Source organism: Acartia tonsa, chromosome 11 (assembly GCF_053477335.1).
Source record: "Acartia tonsa isolate MP-2025a chromosome 11, ASM5347733v1, whole genome shotgun sequence".
Classification (NCBI taxonomy): Eukaryota; Metazoa; Arthropoda; class Copepoda; order Calanoida; family Acartiidae; genus Acartia; species Acartia tonsa.
In genome coordinates this window covers 37231884-37258910 of record NC_137270.1, presented here as the reverse complement: position 1 = coordinate 37258910, position 27027 = coordinate 37231884, and the positions used below count along the sequence as shown (strand labels likewise).

The window sequence follows — 27027 nt, the reverse complement described above, 5'->3', positions numbered from 1 at the left end:
GAATTAATTAATATAAAGCATTACGCAATATTTTTTAAAAATTTTAGCTGATGATGATTCAAGTCGACTAAGTACGAGCGGGTCACCCCCTCCCCTCCCCCCACCAGAACACCAGAGCATAGTGCAGAACTTGCAGAAACCCTCCCTGCCGGAGCCAAACTGTCCCCCACCCCCTCCCCCCATTCAGAATGGGTATGCCTTTTCTGGCGCGGCACATTATGACCAGGTACAATCTACCTTTCAAATATAAAAATAGCCAAAAACCTACTAAAAAGCAGTCTGACACCATGGATGTTTTATAGCTAATTATGCACCATAATGATGGGAATGGTGACATGAAATTTCAGTTTTCTATCTTAAAAAACAGATGAGAAATTCTAATTTCATCCATAGCGTTACGGACTGACTGACACGGATAGACATACCTAGAGAATTATAGAGTAGCTTCATTACTAAAAATTAAGAATTAGGGAATTTTTCCTCAATCTATCTACATGAAAATATAATTTCCTAATAGTTCACTAAATTAAGTTATTTTATTAAGTTTACATTTCTATTTTATCTTCCTTTAATAGTCTTCTTGTCCTTTGTTTTTGTAGTAGCAAAGCTCTATAATTAACTATGTCTGTCCGTCTGTAACGTGTGGGAAATGCAATTTATTCCGTTACTTATAAAGCTAGGCCTGTGATTTTTCTTGTCAAAATTAAAATCTTCATGGTGCATCTTCTAGTGCAAAATATTCATGGTGGCCTAACTTATTTTAGGCATGCTTTAGTCGCTTTTACAGCTGATTATGATATATTTTGTGTTGTAGTCTGATTTTCAAAGATTTTTTTGGTCTATTTATAATAATTATGTTTTACAATGTACAATTTATGAGGATTATAACAACCATAAATAAGTAGCGAAGTTTAGTATATACAGACGAAAAGGGTGCATTATGTATATGATGCTCATATTAAGATTAAATCATCCAAAGAAATAAGATATCAAACGGCAGCTAAGACAAATTCTTTATTAATAGAAACTATCCCAATACTTAGTGTAAACGTAAGACTGACGAAACAAGTAAATTACAGAAATAGTAGGACAAAGAAATCTTTTCAAAAATTTTTATTTGTGTATCTTAAACTATCAACTACACTCCTGGCATTTAGGGGCTCTTTATTCAAAAATGCAAAAGGAGATATAAAAATATCATAAATCCATCCCTAGACTTAAATATGAAAATAAAACAGCCTAAAAATATCACAGGACCTACATGAAGCTTACCTAAAATACAGGACCAAATTTGTTTTTTAGTTATAAAATCTCTAGCTTTAGATAAAAAAATCTTACTCCTTTATGTAATAGGATAACAGTCGATTAACCTTTAAACATTATGTTCAGTTGGATTGGCAGACGACCAAACAAATCGATTAATAACTTATAAAGTTGTTTCAATACTAATACAATGGATGCAGAATATATGTGGATATTATGACAGGAGAAAATTGTCGTCAATTTAGGTTGTTAAATCCCCTCGCATTTATTGGTCAGTCGTTTATCCAGTAGGAAAGTAGGGGATGGGATAAAGAGGGGGATGGGGGAGATCGTTATAGTAGCCCGCTACAGAGTTCAATTTATTATAGAACATGAAAATCTGGTGTAAGATCCAAGTAATAATATATCCATTATACTAATACAAATTGTTTTATTATGTTATAGGAAACAAAGAAAGCAATGGACACACTCAAGCGGAAAAAGTCTTCTAATAAAAAGAAGGAAAGTTTGCTGTTATTTCATTTTTTTTATTGATAAAACCATCTTTTTAAAACTCGATATCCTTATAATGAAGTTAAAGGAATTCTGCCTGTCTGTCTGTTTGCTTGTCTGTGTGTACCGAAGGATCTCGCTAACCGCTGAACTGATATGGTAAAGTGTAGCTTCTCATATGTCCTGGAAAGGTTTATAGCTATTTGGGGGAGGGTACCACCACCCTCCCAAGAAAAATCACCAAAAATCTGAAAAATATAAAGCACCGCCGAGAGGATATTTTTGGTAAGCAGCTGATCTTAATATAGATTGAAAAAAAACATTTAGGAGTCTCTAGAGGACTCCAGGGGGCCGCTAGTTTTATATGTATATTTTAAATTATTGGCGGTAGATTAAAATATCACATTTGACTTGCTTTAGCAGTAATCCTTTTTAAAGTGTGAGGAAGGGGACATTCGACTGAAAATTACACTGGTACTCAAAGTTTTATACGCCTGAATAGTATAGCTGAAAAACTTTTATTGAGTTCTTATTAGTTTGTTCCAAACTGACAGTGTCAGAACTTTTCTACCAATAATTTTAATATACAGAAAGGGGAAGTTTTTTTTTCATAATAAAAAATATACATAGGTATATTTATTTATTGTCTATTGTGTTTGTTTTATCCATGAAGTTTCATGAGTTTCTGAATTACTAAAATCTAAAATGTACTTTTGACCTACATTAATTTTCCATTTTTGTACTATACTGAGGCAGTATATTTTGTACACATATAATTGGAAATATATGTACAAAATGTAAGTTGTCAGTTTTGTACTTCATCCAAACAGTTCCAAAGGTAAAATTAATGTAGGTCAAAAAGTACATTTTAAACTTGTAACTATAACTGTCAGTTCGACACAAACCAATAAAAATTCAATAAAAGTGCTCAACGTTTTTGAGCTAATGAATAAAATTTAAACTTTAAGTACTAGTGTAATTTTCAACCAAATATCACCTCTATTTCTGTTTTAACAGGATTACTTTTTTTTTAAATTTTCAAATGTACCTTTTGACCTCCCCTTGTATTATGAGTCACAGGGACAAGGGGATAAGTTTTAAAAAATATATAAAAAGAGAAAAAATATAGAATAGTTTTTTATCGCATCTTATTATAGACATCTTTTCGCGAATATAAAAATGAAAAATTTATATATTGTTTTGTAAGCCCCGAGGCTTGTTACTAGTGTAATTTTAAGTACAATGTTCCCTCCCTTCCGGAGCATTGAGGGAAATCTTAAAGATTTGTTGTACTCAATGAACGAAGTATAATATAATTCAGTTTTGAAATATACAGTGTGTTTTTTCAGGGAACAAAATTATTGCTTTTCCTAAGTGATTTATTTTTTAAGATTTATTGACTATGACCAGTTGAAAAGGAGCAAAAACTGCGTAGGTTTTTTTTAAAATTCAAACTGCGAGGCTTGTGTTAATTGTAGAAAAATGTTTTTTTTTAAAGTTCGCATTTTTTGCCCACCTTTAAATTGGTCATGATCCAATAATCTTCAAAAGTAAGGCACTTGTATAGTACAAAATTGTACCCTTAATTAGCCTCTCATCGCGCGTATGACATATTTTTGAAAAAGTTGAATATGAAAATAACAAAACTTGCCAAACGCACAGGAACCAATATACGAGAGCATAAAGCCACGTCCAGACCCAGTGGGTGGGAGTGGGCGCACCCCGCCCTCCGAATATGGTGTGCCTCCGCCTCCAGGGGCAATCCTACCCCCACCACCGCCCCCCCTGAATGGTGGAGGCGGCGGGGATGAACAATATGGATTTGGGGAGTGTAGAAACGAAGAAAATGATAAAATTAACAGGTGAATCTTTTGTTCTAAGTAGCGAAGCTAATCTGTAGCTAAACAATGTTCGTTTAGTCTTCCGTCAGTGAATGTATGCTAAATAAATTTATACATTTCAGAATAGTTGGTATGAAATTGATGTACCTAAAACTAAAACTACAGAATCATATTTAATACAAAAAAATGATTGTAGTTGACAAATTGCCTTTAAAATGTTCTTAAATTATATTAGAGTAGCTACTATTTAATAAGAATTCCCGTATTGCTTCGATACCGATTAATATCCGCTGGTTTAGAACTTTTTTTCAGCCTCATTTAAAAATCATGTATGGCATCGTATTACAGACAATTTTCCATAAATACCTATTAAATATAAATATCATAAAATTAAAACCAGTTTTGTTAGGCAAGACCTTCGGTCACCCGGGGCTTACAAAACTGGTTTTAATCTTATGATTGTACAATTCTTATATTCGAGGAAAGCTGTTTATAATACGATGCGAGAAATAACTATTCCCGTATCGGTTCGAAACCGATTAATATCCACTGGTTTAGAATTTTTTCTCAGCCACATTGAAAAATCATGTAAAGCATCGTATAACAGACAATTTTCCAGAATTACCTATTAAATATAAATATCATAAAATGAATACCAGTTTTGTCAGCCAAGAACTTCGGTCCCCCGGGGCTAATAAAACTGGTTTTAATCTTATGATTGTACATATTATATCCGCGGAAAGCTGTTTATAATATGATGCGATAAATAACTATTAATGTATTTAGAAGCATGAACCGAATGGACGGGTATAACAATGGAGACGGCATAGAAGATTCCCCAGGACTTGATAAGAGAAAGGTAATAGATACTTCGTATTATTTTCCGCGGGTAGCAAAATTGAAAATTATATTAGCATTAAATAAATATTAAAATCTAAAAATATAATTTCTAAAGAATGTTCTTTTTATTAATCTTCAATTATACTTGGGATTCTTTTTATTAATAGCGCAACTATCTAATAATTGGGGAATGACCGTACGTCCATCAGTCACAACGCAAAATTAAACTTATTTTAAACCCTTCTCTCTTATCTATCTTTTTTCTACAATTTGCAAAGTCCAGTCTCCTTTGTCCCAGAAGGAGGGGACATTGGACTGTAAATCATATATTATCCACAAAGTTTTAAAATCTACACCTTCTCTCATTCGTTGTCTTTAAAGCTTTGAAGCTTTAGGCCATGGATTTAAAACGAAGTAGCGGTTTTCGCCGTATTTACACAGCTTACCTAGCTTTTCTTCTATATCAAGCCCCTATGGTGAGCTCTAAGCTGCGGGTAGAGGAAATCTTTATCATTTACCTAACCTAAAATAACCTATCAATAACAACTGTGAAAAAAACGAAACCCGCTACTTCGTTTTCTTTTCATGATGCTAAGCTTTTCATAAATTTTGATTGGGTTGCAAAAACTAGCAGTGTTCAAACATTGCCTTCACGATAAATAACTGGCAATGCTTAGTTGAACACAGAGGCCCCCACCCCCCATTTTCTATTTAGTTCAAAAATAATGAAGCAGCTACTCCATTTTCTTTTCTGTCCTCCCTTATCTGTAAGTGTTTTTGTAGCGTTATTTACGGACAATGACATACTTGTCCGTATATCTTTATTTCGTTACAGTATTTTAATATTTCCGACACTTGAAGTGCTTGAAGAATTAATATTATATCTCTGTGGAAACAAGGACATATTTCTACATAAATGACACAGTGAAAATAACCTAAAAATATTTAAGAAAAAATATGTAGTTAAAGAAAAATAGAAAAATATAACGTTAATTACCTTTCAAGCGTGATTGTTCCTATGTTTGTTCATGAAAAAAAGTGATAGCTTTCGAAAAAATAGCTATTTTCCATTCTTGCAGCTGTGCCCTTAAAGCCTCCCCATTTTTATTTTCGTTTGAATTAAATTTTCTTTGGTTGAGATGGGGGGGGGGTGATAATTTTTTGTCTAGGGGTGATCTTTCTTGGGAAGGTGGTGTTATACCCCCCCCCCCCCCCTAGATATACCACACTTTTCTGGGATCTTGCCAGATCAAGTATCAACTGTGGGGAATATCAAAGGATGACTCCATGCAAAATTTGAGCCTAATCCGGCCAAAACCGGCCGTGATTTTTATAAAAAACCGGTTTTTTCCGGTTTTTAGAGGGTATCTGTAATTCGATTCAGCTGGAGCAAAACCGGTTAAAGATACAAAAAATTTTAATTCACATGAAATTTAGCCAAAGCAATTGCCTACAAAAATGTACTTCATCATCAACTTGATTGGACAACTCTTTCCCCTCCTAAATGTCCATTGAAACCTCGGAAACGGCAAAAATCGCCAAAAATCACGCCTTCAGCGGCGAATAACGACTAAACGGTCAGCCGGATTTTCAAAAGTATGACCACTTCGTGGGTGTGGGGGGCACTGAACCCGTCACCCCAGGGTCACCAAATATAAAGTGTAGGCGGCCCACAATGCTGAATTTTCACCAAGTGAAAGTCTTGTGTCATTATTTCTTATGAGAAAAAAGTTATTAATTAATTAAAATTTCAAATTGTGATTTTTCGATGGATTTCTTTGATGAAATGACAGGCCGGTCAATTTTTAGGCCATTTTTTGCGGTTTTCGGCCCGCCACGCCCAAATGGTTTGAGATAATCTCACGGGACCTTTTGGCCAACCTAAGTCTGGTTATTTGTGAGGTCTAAGAAAAAAAAATCCCGGATTGGATGAAGCACGACGGCGCTGCGCGCTGTCAAAAATCGCTGGTCGGCTCATTTTGCCCCCTCAAACCCTAACCTTGTGCCATTTTTCTGTGTAAAGATTATTATTATAATCTTTTGCGTAAGTCTGATTTTTTTCCTAGACCTCACAAATATCCAGACTTAGGTTGGGCAAAAGGTCCCGTGAGATTATCTCAAACTGTTTGGGCGTGACGGGCCAAAAACCGCAAAAAATTGCCTAAAAATTGACCGGCCTGTCATTTCATCAAAGAAATCCATCAAAAAATCACAATTTGAAATTTTAATTAATTAATAACTTTTTTCTCATAAGAGATAATGACACAAGACTTTCACTTGGTGAAAATTCAGCATTGTGGGCCGCCTAGACTTTATATTTGGTGACCCCGGGATGACGGGTTCAGTGCCCCCCACACCCACGAAGTGGGCATACTTTTGAAAATCACGTTTTTTCAGTTTTTCCCCTTAAAGTAAGGGAAGGAGTCGTTTTAAAGACTTTAAGCATCTCTTTGGTGTTGAACAACTTTTTTAGGTGGACATTTCTTTACTTTTGTTTGATTCGCCTCCGGCTGACCGTTTAGCCGTTATTCGGCGCCGAAGGCGTGATTTTTGGCGATTTTTGCCGTTTCCGAGATTTTAGTGGACATTTAGGAGGGGAAAGAGTTGTCCAATCATGTTGATGATAAAGTACATTTTTGTAGGCAATTACATTGGCTAAATTTCATGTGAAGTAAAACTTTTTTTACCTCCAACTGGTTTTGCTCCAGCTGAATCGATTTAGAGATACCCTCTAAAAACCGGAAAAAAACCGGTTTTTTATAAAAATCACGGCCGGTTTTGGCCGGATCAGGCTCAAATTTTGCATGGAGTCATCCTTTGGTATTCCCCACAGTTGATACTTGATCTGGCAAGATCCCAGAAAAGTGTGGTATATCTACCCCCCCCCCCTTGATACAAACGGACAAACAGAGAGACAGCCTGTTGCTCTATTGTACAAGTCACGTGCGATTGGCTCGGGAGGAAATTATATTTGAAGACAGACAGGCCCTAATTGCATAGTGGCTGTGCTAATGTTTTATTCAATCCTGAATATATCACGTACAAGAATCAAGAAATCTATATTTATGTATTCAATATATTGAATTTGATATTGTTTCTTTTGACCTTTTCTTTAAATTTAACATACATTTTGTACAATAGGTATGCATCTATTTTTTGGAAATAATAGATTGTCTTTATCTAGAAGCTGATCATTTTAAAAACGTTTTGGCGTTTTAAATATTATTTCTTCAACCTTATGGTACTGATGTGCATTTACAAAGCCTTGTTTGCCTTAATATGTATCCTTATAAAAAAGTGACAGGATCTTTATGTGTGTACCGAAGGATCTTGCTTACCGCTGAACCGATATGGTTCTTCTTTACAGGGAAGCTTCACATAGGTCCTGGGAAGGTTTACAAGTTACAACTATTTTAAAACTTTTGAACAATGAACTTAATTCATCAATAAATCAAAAATTTTTAAAGTCCATAATGTTGTTAAGCCATCGAATAAAACTCATATAAAACTTTGGGAACTTGTATAATAAACAGCCCACTGTCCCCTCTCTCTCTGACGGAAAATAAAATAAAACCACCCAAAGATAAAGAACTGATTCAATTTATAAACTTATGAATTCTTGATTATCTATTGAGTTTATCTATCTATCTATATCTAGGTGTATGCTCCACCCCCTGTTATTCATGATGAAAGGGAACAATACAAACTATCTATCTATCTATATCTAGGTGTATGCCCCACCTCCCTGTTATTCATGATGAAAGGGAACAATACAGACTATCTATCTATCTATATCTAGGTGTATGCCCCACCCCCTGTTATTCATGATGAAAGGGAACAATACAGACTATCTATCTATCTATATCTAGGTGTATGCTCCACCCCCTGTTATTCATGATGAAAGGGAACAATACAAACTATCTATCTATCTATATCTAGGTGTATGCCCCACCTCCCTGTTATTCATGATGAAAGTGTACAATACAGACTATCTATCTATCTATATCTAGGTGTATGCTCCACTCCCTGTTATTCATGATGAAAGGGAACAATACAGACTATCTATCTATCTATATCTAGGTGTATGCTCCACCTCCTGTTATTCATGATGAAAGTGTACAATACAGACTATCTATCTATCTATATCTAGGTGTATGCTCCACCCCCTGTTATTCATGATGAAAGTGTACAATACAGACTATCTATCTATCTATATCTAGGTGTATGCTCCACTCCCTGTTATTCATGATGAAAGGGAACAATACAGACTATCTATCTATCTATATCTAGGTGTATGCTCCACCTCCTGTTATTCATGATGAAAGGGAACAATACAGACTATCTATCTATCTATATCTAGGTGTATGCTCCACCTCCTGTTATTCATGATGAAAGTGTACAATACAGACTATCTATCTATCTATATCTAGGTGTATGCTCCACCCCCTGTTATTCATGATGAAAGGGAACAATACAGACTGCAACGAGTCAGAAGAGAACTAGAAAGAATTCAGGTATTAATTCTGGATAACCTAGAAACTTATATTTGTGAAGCTTTAAATTAGAAATATTATTTGTTAGGTAGAGCCAAATCGGTTCAGATAGACAAAAATTTACAGATATAGTTTAGAATACAAGTGAAAAAATCACACTGAAAAATATAGCATAGTATTATATCCAGTTTTCTACGAATATAAAAATATACAATCACAAGATTAAACCCAGTTTTGTGAGCCCGTGCCTTTGTCATCTCGGGGCTAACAAAACTGGTTTTAATTGTACATTTTTATATTTGCGGAAAGCTGTCTAAGATATAATGTGATAAATAACAATGAATTTTATTATAGGAAGCAGAGGAGGAAGCTGAACAAAAGAAGGAAGAAAGACATAATCTCATTGAATTTGCTCAGGAATTTATCCTTTAATGTTTATTTTGAAGAAAAAAATCATATTAGCTTTGATTAACTAGGGATTTAAAGGTATAAGACAATGGCTGATAAATTGATGTTTATCCCCAATTATGAAACATGTGAAACACAAAATTAGTGGTTAAAACGTTTTTACACTCATCTTAATGATCCAACCAATCAAAATTCAATAAAAGTCTCCAAAATTGTTAAGGCAACGAATAATAAAACTTTTTGGTAGTGTAATACACAGTCAATTGTCTCCTCCCTCCCCATGGATAGGATAATATCCTACTAAAGTACATCTGTTTATTTCCATTACAACCTTTTCTAAAATCTTCTAAATAAATTAAAGGAAAAATGTTGTAGAACTTTTTCAATGAGCATGAAAGATCGCCTAGCGGAACTATTGTGGGTACTATCAAGAGAAGCAAAACTAGTGATATGCTCAAAATTGATGAAATGGTCTCTTATTATAAGGTAGGAACATGAAACTTTTATAGAAGTAAGCTTGAAATGTTAAACATTTTAATATTTGTCTTTATTTACATAATCTTAGGCCTTAAAAGAGAACTTTCATTTTTGTGGTGCTTTTTTAAGGACTAGCGGCTATGCCATTAGAGGCCTCCCCCAAAATAGCTATAAACCTTTCGGGGACATATGAAAAGTTACACTGTAAAGGAGCATACATCGGTTCAGTGGTTATCGAGATGTTTCGGTAAAAAAATTCTAGAGAGACAGACAGATAAACATCCTGTTACTTTACTATAAGGATTACCCTAGCCTATAAGAAGTGTTTCTAAAATATAACTAAAATATTTTAAAAATCAAATGCTAGCCTAAAGTCCAAAATGAACTTATTTAAACAATGTGTCTTAACAGGGATCTAAAGGGATAAGACAATGGCTAATAAATTGATTTACATCCCCAATGATGATTAGATCTCATTACAATCAGTGGTTGAAACGTTTGGACACTCAACCTAATAAACCAACCAATTGCGTCCTAGCTAAGTACAAATAAAAAATATCTCGAATGTTTTTAATAATAGAATTTTGCAAAGTTTCTGAATAAAAATATTTTTATTCTTCTATTATACCTATTTGATTTTGCATCTCTGCTATTTTATATCTAGATTTAACCAATATCTTGTTCTTTACTGCATGAAGTCTTTGGAACATGTAGAATTGAACAAAGAAATCACAACCTATATTTAATTAAAAAGTACCTACAATTTAGATATTTGCTAAATATTTCAAAAAATGTGTAATTTAAAATAACACTTAAGACACTATTATTATGTAATCTCTTTCTCTTTCCTTCGTTTTATTTACTTCATTTCATATGTATAATATATGTTTTCGCAGGGATCTAATGGGATAAGACAATGACAATGTACATCCCCAATAATGATACACAAAATTACCCCAAGATTAAAATTAGAAGTTGTAACGCTTGGACAGTTAATGAACCAACCAATAGAAAATTCAAAAAGTTCCCAAAGTTGTTAAGCCTAAGAAATAAAAACAATATGAAAATGTTTTCATAAAACTTTGGGGACTAAGTTGTGTAATAAACAGCCCATTGTTCCCTCTCTCTTTGATATTTTACCCCTTTTATGAAAAGTAAAACACCTTAAGTTTATGTTATTGAGATTAATTTTTCTATTGTTTTTAGGGTAATTCCATACCAACATCACATATTCACATGTTTGATCCAGAGAATGTCAGCCTTGCCTGCAATATTTTCAAGGTAACCTTTTTAAATAAATCTATAAATAAAATGTGGGACCAGACAACTACCTGGAGCCCCCTGTTGGGGAACTATTTCATCTGCTGGCAAATTGCTTCTTGCTCTTTTGTAGCGACTTGGCTGTATTAATATTCCCGACGCTATTGGTTGAATTTCAAAGACCCAATTGAAAGTTGGCACAGGTGCTTTGGGGTTGGGACATACAGTTATTTAATCTCTGCTATGTACTGGTTAGAGCAACCCCCACCCCCTCCTTGTAAAATTTCCAATCCTTTATAGATAGATAAGGTTAGATAAACTTTGTCGCATTACTGTTGTTTCTCTACCTTTTGGAAATCATTAAATTATTTGCCAATTTAAAATGTTTTACTATTAATTTGCAGAACGTTAATTAGCGTTAGCGGGAAACGAATTATATCATGGTCAAATAAATCTATATTTTATTATTTATTTGCCAATTTAATTAGCAAATAATATTAACATTATAAAATCATTATTTTTTTCTGAAGTTTGGTAATGCAGCAAATTATAGAACCTTTATTTGATCATGGAAAGAAAACGAAGTAGCGAGTTTTGTATTTTTTACAGTAGCTGTTGATAGGTTATTTTAGATAGGTTTATTAAACGTCAATTATTGCTCCGCATGGTTAGAGCCCCCCGCAGGGGCTATAAATAGGAGAAAGGCAACTGTGAAAATAGGACGAAACCCGATACTTCGTTTTCTTTCCATGATCCCCATTTTCAATCATTGTTATTGTTTAGGAATTGAACAAGTTTGCCAAGGCAGAATACAAGGGAGACTCCGAGGTGTCAGTAATACAACAAATTATTCAACTTGGCTTGGATAGAGATGAACTTAGGGACGAGATTTATGTTCAAATTATGAGACAGGTAATATTTGTCCAGTATGGCTTTGATACTGATTAATATTATATCCGGTGGATTAGAACCGGTTCTAATTCATTATGAAATATCATGTATAACATCGATTACATACAATTTTTCACGAATATTAAAATAAGAATCATAAGATTAATACCAGTTTTGTTAGTCTAGCATTTAGCCCGGGGCTAACAACACCGGTTTTAATCTTATAATTCTAATTTTATATCCACACAAAGCTGTCTATAATACGTTGCGATAAATAACTATTTTCGAGGTTTAAGGATTTCCAGGGAAAAATGAACAATTTGGAGTTATTTTCTTTTCAAAATTGACACTATATTATAATTTAACTTTTATTAGTTATGTATTATTTGAAATAAACAAACCTCTCCAATCTAAAAATTTAGAAATTACTTTTGAAATGATATACCTATTGAAGTACAATATTTGCTAGGCAAGGATTTGAACTTATTACACAAGTGATTCTGATAAATTTCATAAAAAAATTTATTTTAGGTAACCCGTAACCCAAGCCCCCTACAAATTGAAAACCTGTGGCTCCTGATGTGTTTGATTGTCGTGGCATTTCCCACCAGCAAATCCTTGTACAAATATTTTGTGAGCTTCCTGCATGATAATATTCATACTGATGGCAAGATCCAACAGTATGTTCAGTGGTGCGCCGATAATTCAACCAGAATTAAAGGTAGCCAATTTTTTTAATTGACCAAGGCTCGGCAGCCGCGCCTCAGCCGTGCATAAGCCTCAAATTCAAACCCGCTTGTGTGTAAAAGATAAAATTCGGAAAAGAAGGATTGTCTGTCTAGGAACAGGTTTAGACATTAGTGGAATTTAAAATTATCATACGACGATTTCACTGTGGCTTACACGCAGCTGACGCGCGCCTGCCGAGCCCTGGAAATAACAACCGATATGAGGCAGGGAGGGATGAAACAAAGGACTGTAAAACAAACTGGTTCAAAAAAATTTTAGTCAGGTTATTATTCGTCAGATTAAAAACTTTGGTAACTTTTTAAAATTCTGTATAGATTTGTTGGTACAAACTTATAAGTTACTAGCGGCTTCGCCCCTAGCCTCTAGGGGCTTGGCCCTAAGAGGTTTGATAAAACCAAATTTTCGTAATTTAGATTTTAAAAATGAATGTAAAAAAAATTCTTTAGGGGGGGGGGCCGGGGTATTTTTCATTTTTTAGTGTCCCCCCCCCCAAAAAAAAAAAAATAGTTATAAACCTTCCCGGGACCTATAAGAAGCTACCCTGTAAAGGAGAACCCGATCGGTTCAGCGGTTAGCGAGATCCTTCGCTACAAACAGACAGACAGACAGACATCGTTCTACTTTGTATTATAGATAGTGTCAATAATTTTAACCTACAGAAGGAGTTTCTCGTATTCATCGAATACGGTGGATAGGAATCGGTTCTCATCCACACGAAAAAAACTTTGTCTAGCATCGTATTATAAACCGCTTTCTACGAATATAGAAATGTACAATCATAAGATTAAAACCAGTTTTTTTAGCCCGTGCCTTCGGCACCTGGTTTTAATCTAATAATTGTACATTCTATATCCGCGGAAAGCGGTTTATAATACGATGAAAGATATAACTATTTTATTATAATTGGTGTGTTCTTTTATTAAACATCCATTATTAAACGTCTTATCCCTTTAGAAGTTGATATTCCCAAACAGAGCAGTTACAGATTCAAATCAACGTATTAATTCATTGTTCGTATTAATAAGTTTTAAAACATTTGAAGTACATGTGAGTTGAAATTATTCTGAAATCCATGAGTAAATATATAATTCATAAAGTCCCCAAAGTTGTTACAACGAAAAAGAAAGCGTTATTTTAGAATTTTGGGGACTAGTGTAATACTGATAACAGCCCATTGTCTCCTGTCTCTTTGATAAAGTACATATTGTTTTTTTTCAGTAAATGTTCGAAAGTTGCCGCCAAGCTCAGTAGAAATAGCTGCCATGAAACGCCTTGGTACAATTGTTTGCAGGTAGTATATCTAATTTCAAAGCAACGGTTAGCTCTTACCGTTAATTTAGGCATGTTAAAAATGTCCTATCAATTTCAAACTTTATAAGATGATTCCTTTGACAGTCAGGTGCCATTTAGAAGTGCAGCAACTCTATAATCGTTACCAGAAAGTGCGTACGTCCATGTTAAACATGCAGATTTTTATTTTTGACAAAAAATTGATGTGATATAATACCCTATTTATCTGATTTTTCGAATACTGTTTCCTAGGACAACAAAGAACTATGTTATAAGCAAAGCATCTTTATAATCAAATCCTAAAAATTCAAGTATGTCCTAAAACAGTAAATATCCTGTATTTCAGCAGTTTTGCAACAAATTTACTTAAAATATTGTTTCGACTTATACATGGCCATTGTTTCTGCCGATTCAGTTCTAACACTCTACAAGTGTTAATGTTCGTATGTATTACCGTTTCAGAGCTTCGCTTTTATGTATTTTGTAATCCTTTTGTTTCAACAACAGAGTACTTTAGTACATAAAATAAAAAGATTTTAACTCCTTTAATGATAAGATTTATTTACCGTTTTACTTATTTCATTATGAAGGGAGTCATTTTTTTCGCGTATTTTCCGTAAACCTTTTAGTCGAATGCTCTTAAAAAGTAAAATTGTTCTAAATAAGGTCATTTGACCAACAACTTTAGGGAAAATTCGCGAATAAAATGACCCCTTCCTTTTTTTCTCCAATGCTCTACTTTAATATATTAATGTCTTATTTTTACAATTTCTGAAAATCATAAAGCTGTAAGGTGATATAAATACCTAATATACCATGAAATATAAATTTAGATTTCTAATTAAAATAAAATTAGCATTTTTATGTTTTCTATTTTTATGCTTTTATTATTAAAACAAGTTTTTGCTGGTTTATAATACCATGATTTATACAATACACTAAGAATAGCTCAAGTATATTAATACAAGCGTATGCACTCCTAGCTTTTAGAGGTTCTATATTCGAAGGATTATGGAAGGGCAGAAAAATAGCCTAAAACCATACCCAGACTAAAAATATATAAAATTAAATATCCTAAAACCATCTCAGAACCTCACTGCAAATCCTCCTTTAATACAGACAAAAAAATTTACTACAGTAATACAATAGGATGGTATCTTTTACTCTAGCTTTAACCCCCAATCCCTTACTTCCTTTAGAAAGTGGCCTTAAATGCCTAAAGCGACTAACGGGTGAGAAAGAAAATGATTAGGTATTCTAGGGAATATGAGTTTTTTGAATTGGTATTAATTTTTATTTTAATATTATGGGAAAATTGCCTGTAATACGATGTTATATATGAATTTTCAGTATGGCTGAGAATCGATTCAAATTCAGTGGTTATTAATCGGTTTCGTGGCCATACTGGACACATATGTATTGACATGTGATACCTATGTTTAATATTCTCCAATTGTAAAATATAATTAATATTTATAAGAAAGATTCTGGTGAAATTTATATGTATTTCTTTTAAGAATTAGACACATGTGATTTCTTATTAAAATATTTTCTTTCAACTCTTCTTGAAATCTTATATACACGAATAGAATAATATAATTTAAATGCAATGAGAGAGAGGACAATGGGCTGTTTATTACATAGGCCCCCAAAGTTTTATAATGACGTTTTCTTATTATTTGCTTAACAACTTTGGGGACTTTGGTCAATTTTGATTGGCTTGTTCATTAAGTTGAGTCTCCAAACGTTTCAACCACTAATTGTTCTACACAAAAGTGGTTATTTGGTGTATAATCATTTGGGATGTACATTAATTTAACGACCATTGTCTTATCAAGATATAAATGACCTTCCCCCTAATTCTCAAGTTGAAATTTTGATTGTGGTAAATTTGAATTATTGTTAGGAAAAAGGGGTTGTATTTTCCGTAAAGTTGTTAGTCAAATGCGCTTCTTAAGTCTTAACAAATCTTAATCATGAACAGTTCGTATTCATTTGGTAAAAAATTAAGACAGTTTGACTTAATAAGCGCATTTGACTAAACGCTAACATCCAACTTTACGAAATAAAATTACCCTCCTTTCAGAGAAATATTGTCATCTATGTAGGTACCTTTTCCTTAAAATACTTTTAGGTTCTTCAAATTCAAATTAGGATTAATATTTCATAGGAAGCGGATTCAAATAAAAAATCTTTTGATATAATTATTAGGATATTTTATTTGGATGTTTTTCTTAAATATAGTTTTTACAGGGATTGGGGAACATTGGACTTAATTTTTTACCCCCATTTTCTTATTCATTGGCTCAAAAGCTTAGGTCCTATGTTACTTTTATTGAAATTTGGGCTCCACATTGTCCAAATTTTCATCCGATAATTTTAATCTACAGAAATGGTAATTTTGTTTATAATCATTGGGGAACTATATCAATTTATTATCCGTTGTCTTATTGTTCAATTCCCTACAATTTTTACACATATTTCTAAGTACAAATTAAATGGATCTCCTTTTGTACATGTAGAATGTAGATTGACTATATACACAAATTGAGGGTTCTAAAGGAATAAGACAACGACCGATATATTAATGTATATCCCCAATGATGATACACGAAATTACCCTTTCTGTAGATTAAAATTAATGGTTGAAACATTTGAAAAAATGCATTTCACAAACTAATCTTTATTATGTTTTTAGATTCTTCTTTCTGGATGGGCGGACCAAGGCCATCGACGTACATCCTTGTGATACAGCTGAGAACTCTGTAGCCAAGCTGGCCGAGAAAATTGGCCTCCAGAACACGGAAGGATGGGCTCTGTATGAGACTGGAGTCAATAGGAACACAATCTTTATAATTTTTTTTGAACTAAAGAGAGATTGACGGTTTTTTACACTTGTCCAACAAGTTTTGTAGTAACATTTTCGTATTCGTTGGCTTAACATCTTTGGGGACTTTAACTGAATTTTGATTAGTTGGTTTATTAAATTGAGCGTTTATACGTTTCAGCCACTAATTTTAAACTACAGAAGTGGTAATTTTGTGTGTCATCATTTGGGATGTACATCAATTCATCGGCCATTGTCTTATCTCTCTCAGGGAGTAAGGGAGGGGACAATGGCAATTAATTCAATTTAAGACTTTTCGCTCATGAAATCCAGATTATTCCAGAAAATTTGAAGAAAATTGTAAAGGGTATGTTAATCGAATCTAGAAAAACTATAAAATAAGAAAAAAAACATTCATTTGAAAATTAGATTACCAGTACATTAGACTGATGTAACCATTCTGTAATAGAACTCATTTAACCCATATTTCTAAATTTTAAAATACCACCATAAACAAGAATTGAATTTAAGGGTTCTTAGATTGTTTATTACACAAATATCACAACAAAGTTTTTATCTATGAATGAAATAATATTTTTTGGAGAAAAAAAATGTTGAAACCCGCCGTCAGCTAGAAATTAATTTTATTGATATTCGTCTGCTATATTCAAACTAACTAAGCGAGTTAGCGGCAATGATGCGCTAGTAACCAAAGTCAGTCAGAACCTGCTAAATTCTTGCACATTCTCTTTAAGCCAGTACCCAAAGTCTTAGACCCCTAAAAATTGGATATTCGATCCATTGTCCCCTCCCTTTACTTCCTGAATCTCTCTAGATCCCTGGAAAATATCCAGTAGTACTTTAGCTGAGTTTTTTAAATTGTGTTTTAAGAAATATCGTTTAGCCGGTGCCTCCGGCACCTCGGGGCTAAAAAAACTAGTTTTAATCTTTTAATTGTACATTCTATATCCGCGGAAAGCTGTTTATAATACGATGCGAGAAATAACTATTACTTTCTATAAATACTAGCGGAAAGACATCGTTTTACTTTGTATTATAGATATACTAGCGGCTTCGCCCCTAGCCTCTAGGGGCTTTCCACAAGAGGTTTAATCAAGAGGTGTTATTTAACTTTTTTTATTTCAGTTTTAATGAAATTTTTTTTAGGGGGGTAATTTTTTAATTTTGGGAGGGGGGTGGGGGTGTCCCACCCCCCAAGAAAATAGCCTAAAACCATCCCAGGACCAGTAGGTATATTCCCTGAAGAGTAGAGCCCAATCGGTTCAGTGGTTACTGAGATCTTAAGCTTCAGACAGACAGACTGACAGTCAGACATCGTACTACTTTGTATTATAGATGTATATGTGTTTTATGGTACGTTATTTTTTCAAAAAATGTACGTTATTGTGTTTATTGTAATTTTTTTGTAGTACGTTATTTTCAATATTAATATCAAAAAGGCAGTGGTCGCATTGTGAGTAAGTTGCTTCGACTGGATTTCTAAATAGATTGTATGTACATCAATAGAGTTGAATAAATTTAAATTGTTTGTTTAAACAACATATTCTGCGGATTTCTGCCCACCTGTCTTCAAATCATACTATTTTATGAAGTACTATTTCCTTTCATATTAAAAAATTGTAAATATTATTCACAACTCAACAAACATAAACTCGGTGCCTTCACGTAAACCTCATTTTTAACCAACCAAACCCTATTTCCTTTATGATTTTTATTCTTTAAAGAGCTCTATCCCTGTGTAGTTTTACCAACCTGTAACCTAGCTTAAAAAAGCATTAAAATACGATTTTTTCCTAAAGAAAAATGCCATCTGAGGGAACCGCCAAAGAATTTTTTTATATTTTAAAATCTTCATAAAAATATTGATTGTGTATATAACCTGCCAGAGAAGCGCATATACCAGCTCATTGTTATTTGTATGACATCATCAGTTCGTGGGAGATTGAACAACTACAGGAACAGTCCTAGTTTTATTGTACGTACGGACAAAGAAGGTTACAGAGAAGAAGCTTCACATAGGTCCTTGTTTTGAACATAATGCATCTGATCAAATCCAGAGAGGGAGGGGAAATTGGACTGTTCGTTACACTAGTCCCCAAAGTTTTATAATAACGTTTTCTTTTTGGTTGGATTAACAACTTTTGGGACTTTTGTTAATGGTCGCTTTAATAAGTTAAATGTACAAAAGTTTAAACCACTAATTGCAACCTACAAAAGTGGTAATTTTGTGTATTATCATAGGGGTTTTACACCAATTTATCGGCCATTGTCTTTTCCCTTTTGATCCTTTGAACAAAATCCCATTTCCTCCCTACGAATATTAAAACAGACGGACCTACTCGTTTTTACTTAATCCTTTTTTTCTGGGGGGGGGGGGGGGTATCCTCCCTCAAAATAATTTTAAACATATCCAGGACCTATGAGAAGCTACATTGTAAAGGAGATTCATATCAGTTAGCAAAATCCCTCGGTACACACAGACAGACTCATAAACATCCTGTTACTTTTATAAAAAAGTTAAATTATTTTGACAATATTCTCTTTTTGAATGTTGTCATTTTTGTTTATTTTTTAATAACTTTATACAATGAATGAAAGCATTGTTATCAATATCTACGTCGAATTATTTACCTAGAAAATATATTAAATGCATAAAATATTTTATGACCTCTCAATGTTTTGAAAAATTTGTAAAAATACAGTTACAATTTTTATCGAAAAATGAAAACAAAAGTTTAAGGGTATGTTGATTTTAAAAGTTTGGTTTTCAAATTTCAAAATTGAGATTTATTTTGATTAATTTTTAAAACACAGTTCAATTGATAACTATATTTCATCTTAATCAGATGATTCTATCTTTAAGAGCTTCAACAACAAATAAACACACTGCAAGTAAAAAAAATATTGATTCCATTTCAATATATTATACTGAGAGAGGGATATGGGTGATTAAATTAAACTACAACACTTTTTTCTTCCCCAAATGAAGACAAAATTCTAAATCAAATATGCAGAAATAAAACTGTAACCTGTTACCAGGATCGAACCCAGGCCAACAGCCGGAAATCCAGCCAGTCGTCTGCTAGCGGCAAGAAGCTGACTCAGTCCAGTGATAACCGGTTTATATTCAGGAAGCGGCTGTTCCGCAACACAAAAGAAATTCCATCAGGTAAAATAAAATCCTTTTCCAGTATGGAGTTGAAACCGATTGATATCCTCTAGATTAGAACCGGTTCTAAGCCAAACTAAAAAATCATGTATCGTATTGTATTATATCCAGTTTTCTACGAATTTATAAATGTACGTTGTACAATCCTAAAATTAAAACCAGAGGTGAATTCTTAAAGACAAATTTTTGCCTCAATAAAATCAGTTTGCCTCACTAAAATTTTAGCATCCCAGGGCTAACAAAATCGGTTTTAGTTGTACTTTTATATCCGCGGAAAGCTGTTTATAATACGATGCAAAAATAACTATTATTACAATAATCTTTTTTTTGCGCAAAATGGAAACAATATGATCAGGGATCTAAAGGATGGGACAATGAAAGATAAAATTATCCGGATCATGGAAAGAAAACAAAGTAGTGGGGATCGTCTTATTTTCACAATAGCTTTTCTCCGACTTCTAGGCCCTGTGGGAGCTCGAACACTGCGGGGCAATCATTAACATTTACCCAACCTAAACTAACCTATCAAAAGCTACTGTGAAAATATGACCAAACCCGCTACATCGTTTTCATATAAACCCGCATGTATGTTAAACTTATGGATATTAATAACTGTTTTTTTTGACAACATGATCAAGATTTAATCTTACCTCCTCCAATATTTTTTGCATTATAAAATTTCAAAAAGTTTTATTTCCTGACAAAAAGTTTTTTTTCCTGAAGTCCTTGTCTTTGTGAGCTTAAATTAACAAGGATGACAACATCCATAAAAGCGAAGCAATGAAACGGTAGGACAAACGGACATTAACACTTGTATAGTATCTGAACTGAAAAATCGGAACATAAATGTATAAATGTCGAATCAAAATTGTAGGTAAATTTGTTGAAAAACTGCTTAAAAACAGGATAATGTTTATGGACATACTTACATTTTTGGACTTGATTATAGAGTTGCTTCGCTTATAATATTGTTCTTTGTTGTCCCAGGAATCAATATACCAAAAATCAGATCAAACGGATAATTAAAACACTTGAAAATTTGTTGTTAAAAAAGTAAAAAAATCAACATGTTTAAAATGGACGTACGGACATTCTGGTATTGATAATAGAGTTGCTACGCTTTCTAAATCGTACCTAACTACTACGGGAATACTCATGCAAAGTTTGAAATCGATAGGACAATTCTAACATGCCTAAATTAACGAATAAAAGCTATCTATCTCGGACGGACGGACGGACCTACCCTTCGCTTTTAAAAAATATCTTTTGTGTTTTAATTAAAGATATAAACAAAAGAAGGATAACAAAGATTGAGAATAGAATATGCTATTGTTAGGAAAGTTTTTGTAAAATAATTGAGTTTCCTTCTTTATAAACCTTGATTTAAGTGCAATTATTCAAGTTTGTTTATATCTCAATTTGTTCTTAGATTATTAAAAGAGGAAGGTCCCAAAAACCCTACAAGGTCTGGTTTAAATATTTATGAATTCCTATTGTTTAGACATTGTTGAAGTTAGCCTTCTGTTTGCCCAAGCTGTTCACAGTGTAGTCAGATGTGATGAGTTACCAGTTTCAGAAAAGGTTCGTTTCTATCAGGGATCTAAAGGGATAAGACAAAGGCCGATAAATTGATGCACATTCCCAATGACGATACACAAAATTGTTCTTTCTGTAGATTAGATTACAATTAGTGGTTGAAACGTTTGGACACTGAACTACATGAACCAATCAATCAAATTTAACATAAGTCCCACTCTTCAAGGTTGTTAAATGGAGAACCCAATCGGTTCAGTAGTATAAAAGATATCTTTTTTTCTTTTGCTTATTAAAATACTCTGAACCAATTTAACATCAGGATTTATTTATTCAGGTTGCCCTACAGTTGGCAGGTCTGCAGGCACAGGTTATAATTGGAGACCCTCATCATGGCAACACAGAACTCTACAGCAAAGTTGATATGTTTATTCCACAGAGAATAAGATCTTCAAGGTTTGTCATTATTTTTGTATGTTTTTTTTTTAAATGCATACCTATGGTTTTCACTTCTTTCACCAATCATCTTTAATGCTTCCACGTCAGGGCCTATAAAAAATGACGTCATACTGACCTGAATTTGGTCAATGAAAATGTATACTGGCCTGTCATTTGTAATTTATTCTGTGTATTTGTCTATCCTTAGTAATTTGTATTGTATGACGTCATTTTTTAAAGGCACCAAAAAAAGCTTCGTCTCCTAAAAATTGTCTGTGTGTCACACATAGGAGTGTTGGATATTTTTTGTACCGATGAATCAACATTAATAGTGGTGGAAGCTAATCTGTAACTAAGGTCTGTCCGTCCGATTAAGTAAACAAAAAGAGGGGGGTATATCAGAGATACTTAAAGTACGCCTGATGATGTTTTTTTACAGTTTTGGAATCGTTCAATTAAAACTAATTGATCTATTTCACTTCGGAGTCTTTACAAAAGCGAGTAGTGTGTTCTTTTTTCATTTAAAAATGACATCAGATTTCATGAAAACCTCCTACCTAATCTTGTTTTTTTTGTAACAGGAAAATATATTTCTGTTAATATACTTTCTTTCTATTGTACACTAAAAATTTGTTTTTGATTGAAAACAAATTGCTACAAACTACAGTATGATATAGTTTCATAACGAAAGTGTCCTGGTATAATATATTTTTTCCTCATTTTCAAAAAACATACCTAGGTTATTATTAATAACAAATGACAAAATTTTACTAGAAGAATTTTGTTTAGCTCGTTGCCATCTTCTTCTAACATAATTTATTTTCTTTCTATAAAATGTTTTTGTTTCTTTTAATTAAGTTTAGGTTAGGTTATATTGCCCTTTTAATTTATGAAATACGGGGAGAGTTGTCAAGGACGCCTAAGCTTGGACGTGCTTGGAAGGAGTTGTGCTCGCCAGGCTTTTTGAGGGAAAGCACCTAAAAATCTACTGTTTAGGTTCAGTAGTGACGCTGACTGGATCCCCATATTGATGGAGGCCCACGCCCACTACGGCTCACAGAAGACAGAGATGGAGGCGAAGGTCTGGTACCTGCGCTGTGTCATGCAGTACCCCCTCTATGGTTCTACATTGTTCACGGTAAATAAAATATTTTTTTTGTGGGGTGTGGGATTAGATAGGGATCTTAAAAGGGATAGGACAATGGCATATAAATTGATTTACATCTCCCCCGTAGTAACGCACAAATTACACCTTCTGTTGATTAAAATTGGTTCTTGAAACATTTGAACACCTATCTTAACGAACCAACCAATTAAAATTCACTAAAGCCCCCAAAGTTGTTAAGCCAACGAATAAGAAAAAGTTATTATATTATTTTGGGGACTGGTGTAATAAACAGCCTATTGTCCTATCTTCTTAATATTAGAGGTTAAAGTATTTCCTTTTGCGAGGTAGACCTAATCCTATGTAAAATAGCATAGAATAAATAGCTGAATACTTTTAGCGAGCTTAAAGTTCAGATAAGAGACATCCTCTTACTTAAGCAGATGAAATAAAGGAATCAAATAATGTATTATAACATCTTCTAAATCTTCCTTGCCAATGTAATTTGTGTTAGTTTGATATTAAAATAGCGTTTGATATACATGCTCTAACATATGATATATTTTAAATATGTTTATTGCATTTCTATTCTAACAAAACTGGAATTAATTTTATGATTTTTATTATAATATTGATGCTATACATTATTTTTCCGTGTGGCTGAGAACTGGTTCTAATCCAGCGTATATTAATCAGTTTCGTAGCGATACTTTTCGGTCAAACTAACTACATATATCTTGTTTGTTTAGGTATCATATCGTGATTACTGAACGCATATATCTATCTATTTAGGTACAATATCGTGGTTACTGGACACATGGCACAAACCTTGTTCTTGGTATCAATGCAAAGAGTATCTTGTTGCTGAAACAGGACGCCAGTGCTACCGTGCTTTTCCAGGGATAATATGCAATATATCATTGATAATCCCATTTGTTTAATAATTGAAAGGGTCCACAAACAATCAGGAATCTAAATGGATAAGACAATGGCCAATAAATTTATGTATATTCTCAATGATTATTTACAACATTTTCCTTTCTGTAGATTACAATTAGTGGTTTAAACGTTTGGACACTCAACTTAATAAACCAACCAATAAAAATTCTATCAAAGCCCCTAAATTTGTTAAGCTAACCAATAAGATAACATTATTAAAAACTTTTTGATCTAGTGTAATAGACAGCCCAATGTCTTGTCCCTCCTGATATATGTGTATTGTACATATACGTTTAATAATTAAAAGGGTCCGAAACTATGCTTCAATATGGAAGGAAAATCAGACACCTACTTATCAATATTTTTTGTTTGTATGAAAGAAATAACGTATCTATTAGCCCGATTCTTTTCATTGACAAACATTTGGGAATTATTTCGCAACTTTGGATTGTCTTAATTAAGTTTATATTGATTGTTATAGAACTGCTAGGTATATACGTTTAATTTTAGATAATATGTTTTTAATATCACACTTTATTTAGTTTTCAAACGAATATTTCTCAATAATCAATTTTAATATAGATATTTCTTACGAATTATGGTTATTGGTTTCTAAGCCTCGTACATTTCAATATTATTACTAGTTGCTAGGCTCCTAAAGGCCTTTTGGGGCACTTGCGGAGAGAGAAGTTGAATTAGTAAACCCAATTCTTTATGTTAATTTTAAAAATTAATTTCTAGGGGCGATTACTCTTAGGAGAGTATTGGTTCTCTCCCCTTAATTAGATATAAACCTTCCCGGGACCCATCAGTAGCTTCCCTGATAAGGAGAACCATTACAATTCAGCGGTTAGCGTGATCCGTCGGTATAGACAAAAAGACATCCTGTTACTTTATTATTAGGATATAATACTTAAAATACTTTTTTAGTATTTTTATATTAAATGGTGTTAAACTATTTAATTTTGCATATTAAAAACTTTCTAGTTCCCCTACAACGACATAGAGTCGATCTTGTTGGACCCGAGTGAAAATTTCATCACCATTAGCCTTCACAATGTAACTGATAAAGATAGGCAGAGGGTTTTCACTCTGGAGACATCTAGTAAAGGTAAGTAATTTTAATTTGTTCTCTATAATTACTTTGTCTGTACGTTAGTAAGTAATGGGAAAGTGTTATTTTTATAAAGATAGACAGCTGAAATTTTCAGGGATTGAATAAGTTCACATTATACAAATTTCCACCAAGTTTCATTAATATTCACATATTGGCCGGCGTGCTAGATCGATTCCTAGATTTTTTTGTTTTTGTGATTTTCTCGACTACTTTTTCACGATGTCAATTCATAATTTTTAAGCTTTGCTACTTATGGGTGTTGTCATCCATGTTTGTTTGTTTTTATCAGCAATTTTGCAGGATTAATTGAAATTATAAGCTACTATTCTTCATTCAACAGTTGTTTAGTATAATAGTATGAATAAATATTTAGTGTCTTCATCAATAGTAACCATGGGTTCTATATTCGAGGGGTGAAGGAGCAGGGGAAAAAAGGCTTTAAACCATCCCAAGAATAAATCTAAAACCAAAAAAGCCTAAATCTATCCTGGCCTTTAAAATATAGCTTATTCAGTTCCGAGATTTGTATTTACAAAAAAAATAACTTTACTACTTAAATTAATAGGAAATGTTAGGTAGGTATAATGATTATAAACCTTTTATATCTTTTTGCAAAAAAGCATCTGGTGTTTACTTCTTCCACTAATTAAAAAATTTATGCTTTCTCGTCATTTCTATGGCCTGGGGACTTCTCAATTTACGGTACCTAAAATGTATTTTTGTCCGTTTTTGTGTGTGTTACGCTAATAGAGACACTAAACTGCACTAAAAATAATCTACACTATCTATATCAGCCAATAAGAATCTTTAATTCCCTTTCAGATTTTTCGCATTATCGGGAAAACCTTAAAGAGTTTGTATTTAGGTGAGATTGGAAGCTTGGTTGCTAGCTACTATCCAGCTCTGGCAAATTGGATCAGAGAAGCAGATGCTCCGCTTAACAGGTATAAAAAACATTCCCTGTGTGTGTGTGCGTGTCTGTGTGTGTAGCCATTGTTTCTTAGTGTTTGAATCTAAGTAGTCATAGAGTAGGACATTTCATTAATAGGATCATTAAGAATTTGATTTTGCTCAGGTCATTATTTGTTAAATTATATCCTTATATAAAAGTAACACGATGTCTGCTCGTTTTTATGTGTGTCTATATTGATATGTTTTTCATTTACAGTGAAGCTTCTCATGGGTCCAGAAAGGGTTATAATTATTGTTGGATAGGGTACATTTACCCTTCGAAGAGAATCGCCTCAAAAAAATACTTGTGAAAATTTAATTGGAAGGTGAGGGCGACTTCTATCCCCTACCTAAAATACCCCTAGAGCCCTTTTTGGACCTTGGACGTAGTCGCTAGCTATTATATTGTAATGTAGTTAAACAAGGATTAAAATATTTACAGAAAAAAAATTGTTATTAGTAGATTAGAATAAGTACAAATGCTTCAGCTAGATTAAAATTGTTTTTAAAAATTTTATCAAAAGATATTGATTAAAATATTTTAGTACATTTTTTGTAGGATTTAAATTGAACAAACAAAAAAGTTTTCTGCAATAAAACTTTTTCGAACTTTAATTCTGTAGGTAAACAATTTTTGCTTTGAAAGTATAACTTTTTTCAAATACAGTTTGTAGTGGAAGATATATAAACCTTTACTATTTAAACATTCTTTTGACATTTTTGTGTTATTTAAGAAATAAGGTGTACTTTTAAAAGCCCAATTTTAAATACCTAACCCTACTCTTTTTTCTGTTTCCTCCCCCCCCCCCTATTTCAGTTTCCTTAACAAAATTTTCAAAATCTAAAAAAATCCTAAGAGGATAATACCGGTTGGTTCATTTAATTGAGTGCCCCAACATTTCAATCATTAATTTCATCTACA

General features: G+C 33.0%; 1 protein-coding gene across 1 annotated transcript in view; it reads left to right on the top strand.

The window, feature by feature from the left end:
- Window positions 1-27027, top strand: part of LOC145331772 (uncharacterized) — a 39160-nt gene that overhangs the window by 11845 nt on the left and 288 nt on the right. The window contains exons 12-31 of the mRNA XM_080176610.1: window positions 48-226; window positions 1708-1767; window positions 3421-3617; window positions 4383-4455; window positions 8867-8950; window positions 9284-9346; window positions 9713-9823; window positions 11021-11095; window positions 11858-11986; window positions 12497-12686; window positions 13934-14006; window positions 16704-16844; window positions 18740-18811; window positions 19895-20022; window positions 21524-21603; window positions 21893-22011; window positions 22990-23131; window positions 23891-23998; window positions 25025-25148; window positions 26020-26098. Of these exons, the coding sequence (XP_080032736.1) occupies window positions 48-226; window positions 1708-1767; window positions 3421-3617; window positions 4383-4455; window positions 8867-8950; window positions 9284-9346; window positions 9713-9823; window positions 11021-11095; window positions 11858-11986; window positions 12497-12686; window positions 13934-14006; window positions 16704-16844; window positions 18740-18811; window positions 19895-20022; window positions 21524-21603; window positions 21893-22011; window positions 22990-23131; window positions 23891-23998; window positions 25025-25148; window positions 26020-26098 (2227 nt within the window). The remainder of the gene's footprint in view (window positions 1-47; window positions 227-1707; window positions 1768-3420; window positions 3618-4382; window positions 4456-8866; window positions 8951-9283; window positions 9347-9712; window positions 9824-11020; window positions 11096-11857; window positions 11987-12496; window positions 12687-13933; window positions 14007-16703; window positions 16845-18739; window positions 18812-19894; window positions 20023-21523; window positions 21604-21892; window positions 22012-22989; window positions 23132-23890; window positions 23999-25024; window positions 25149-26019; window positions 26099-27027) is intronic.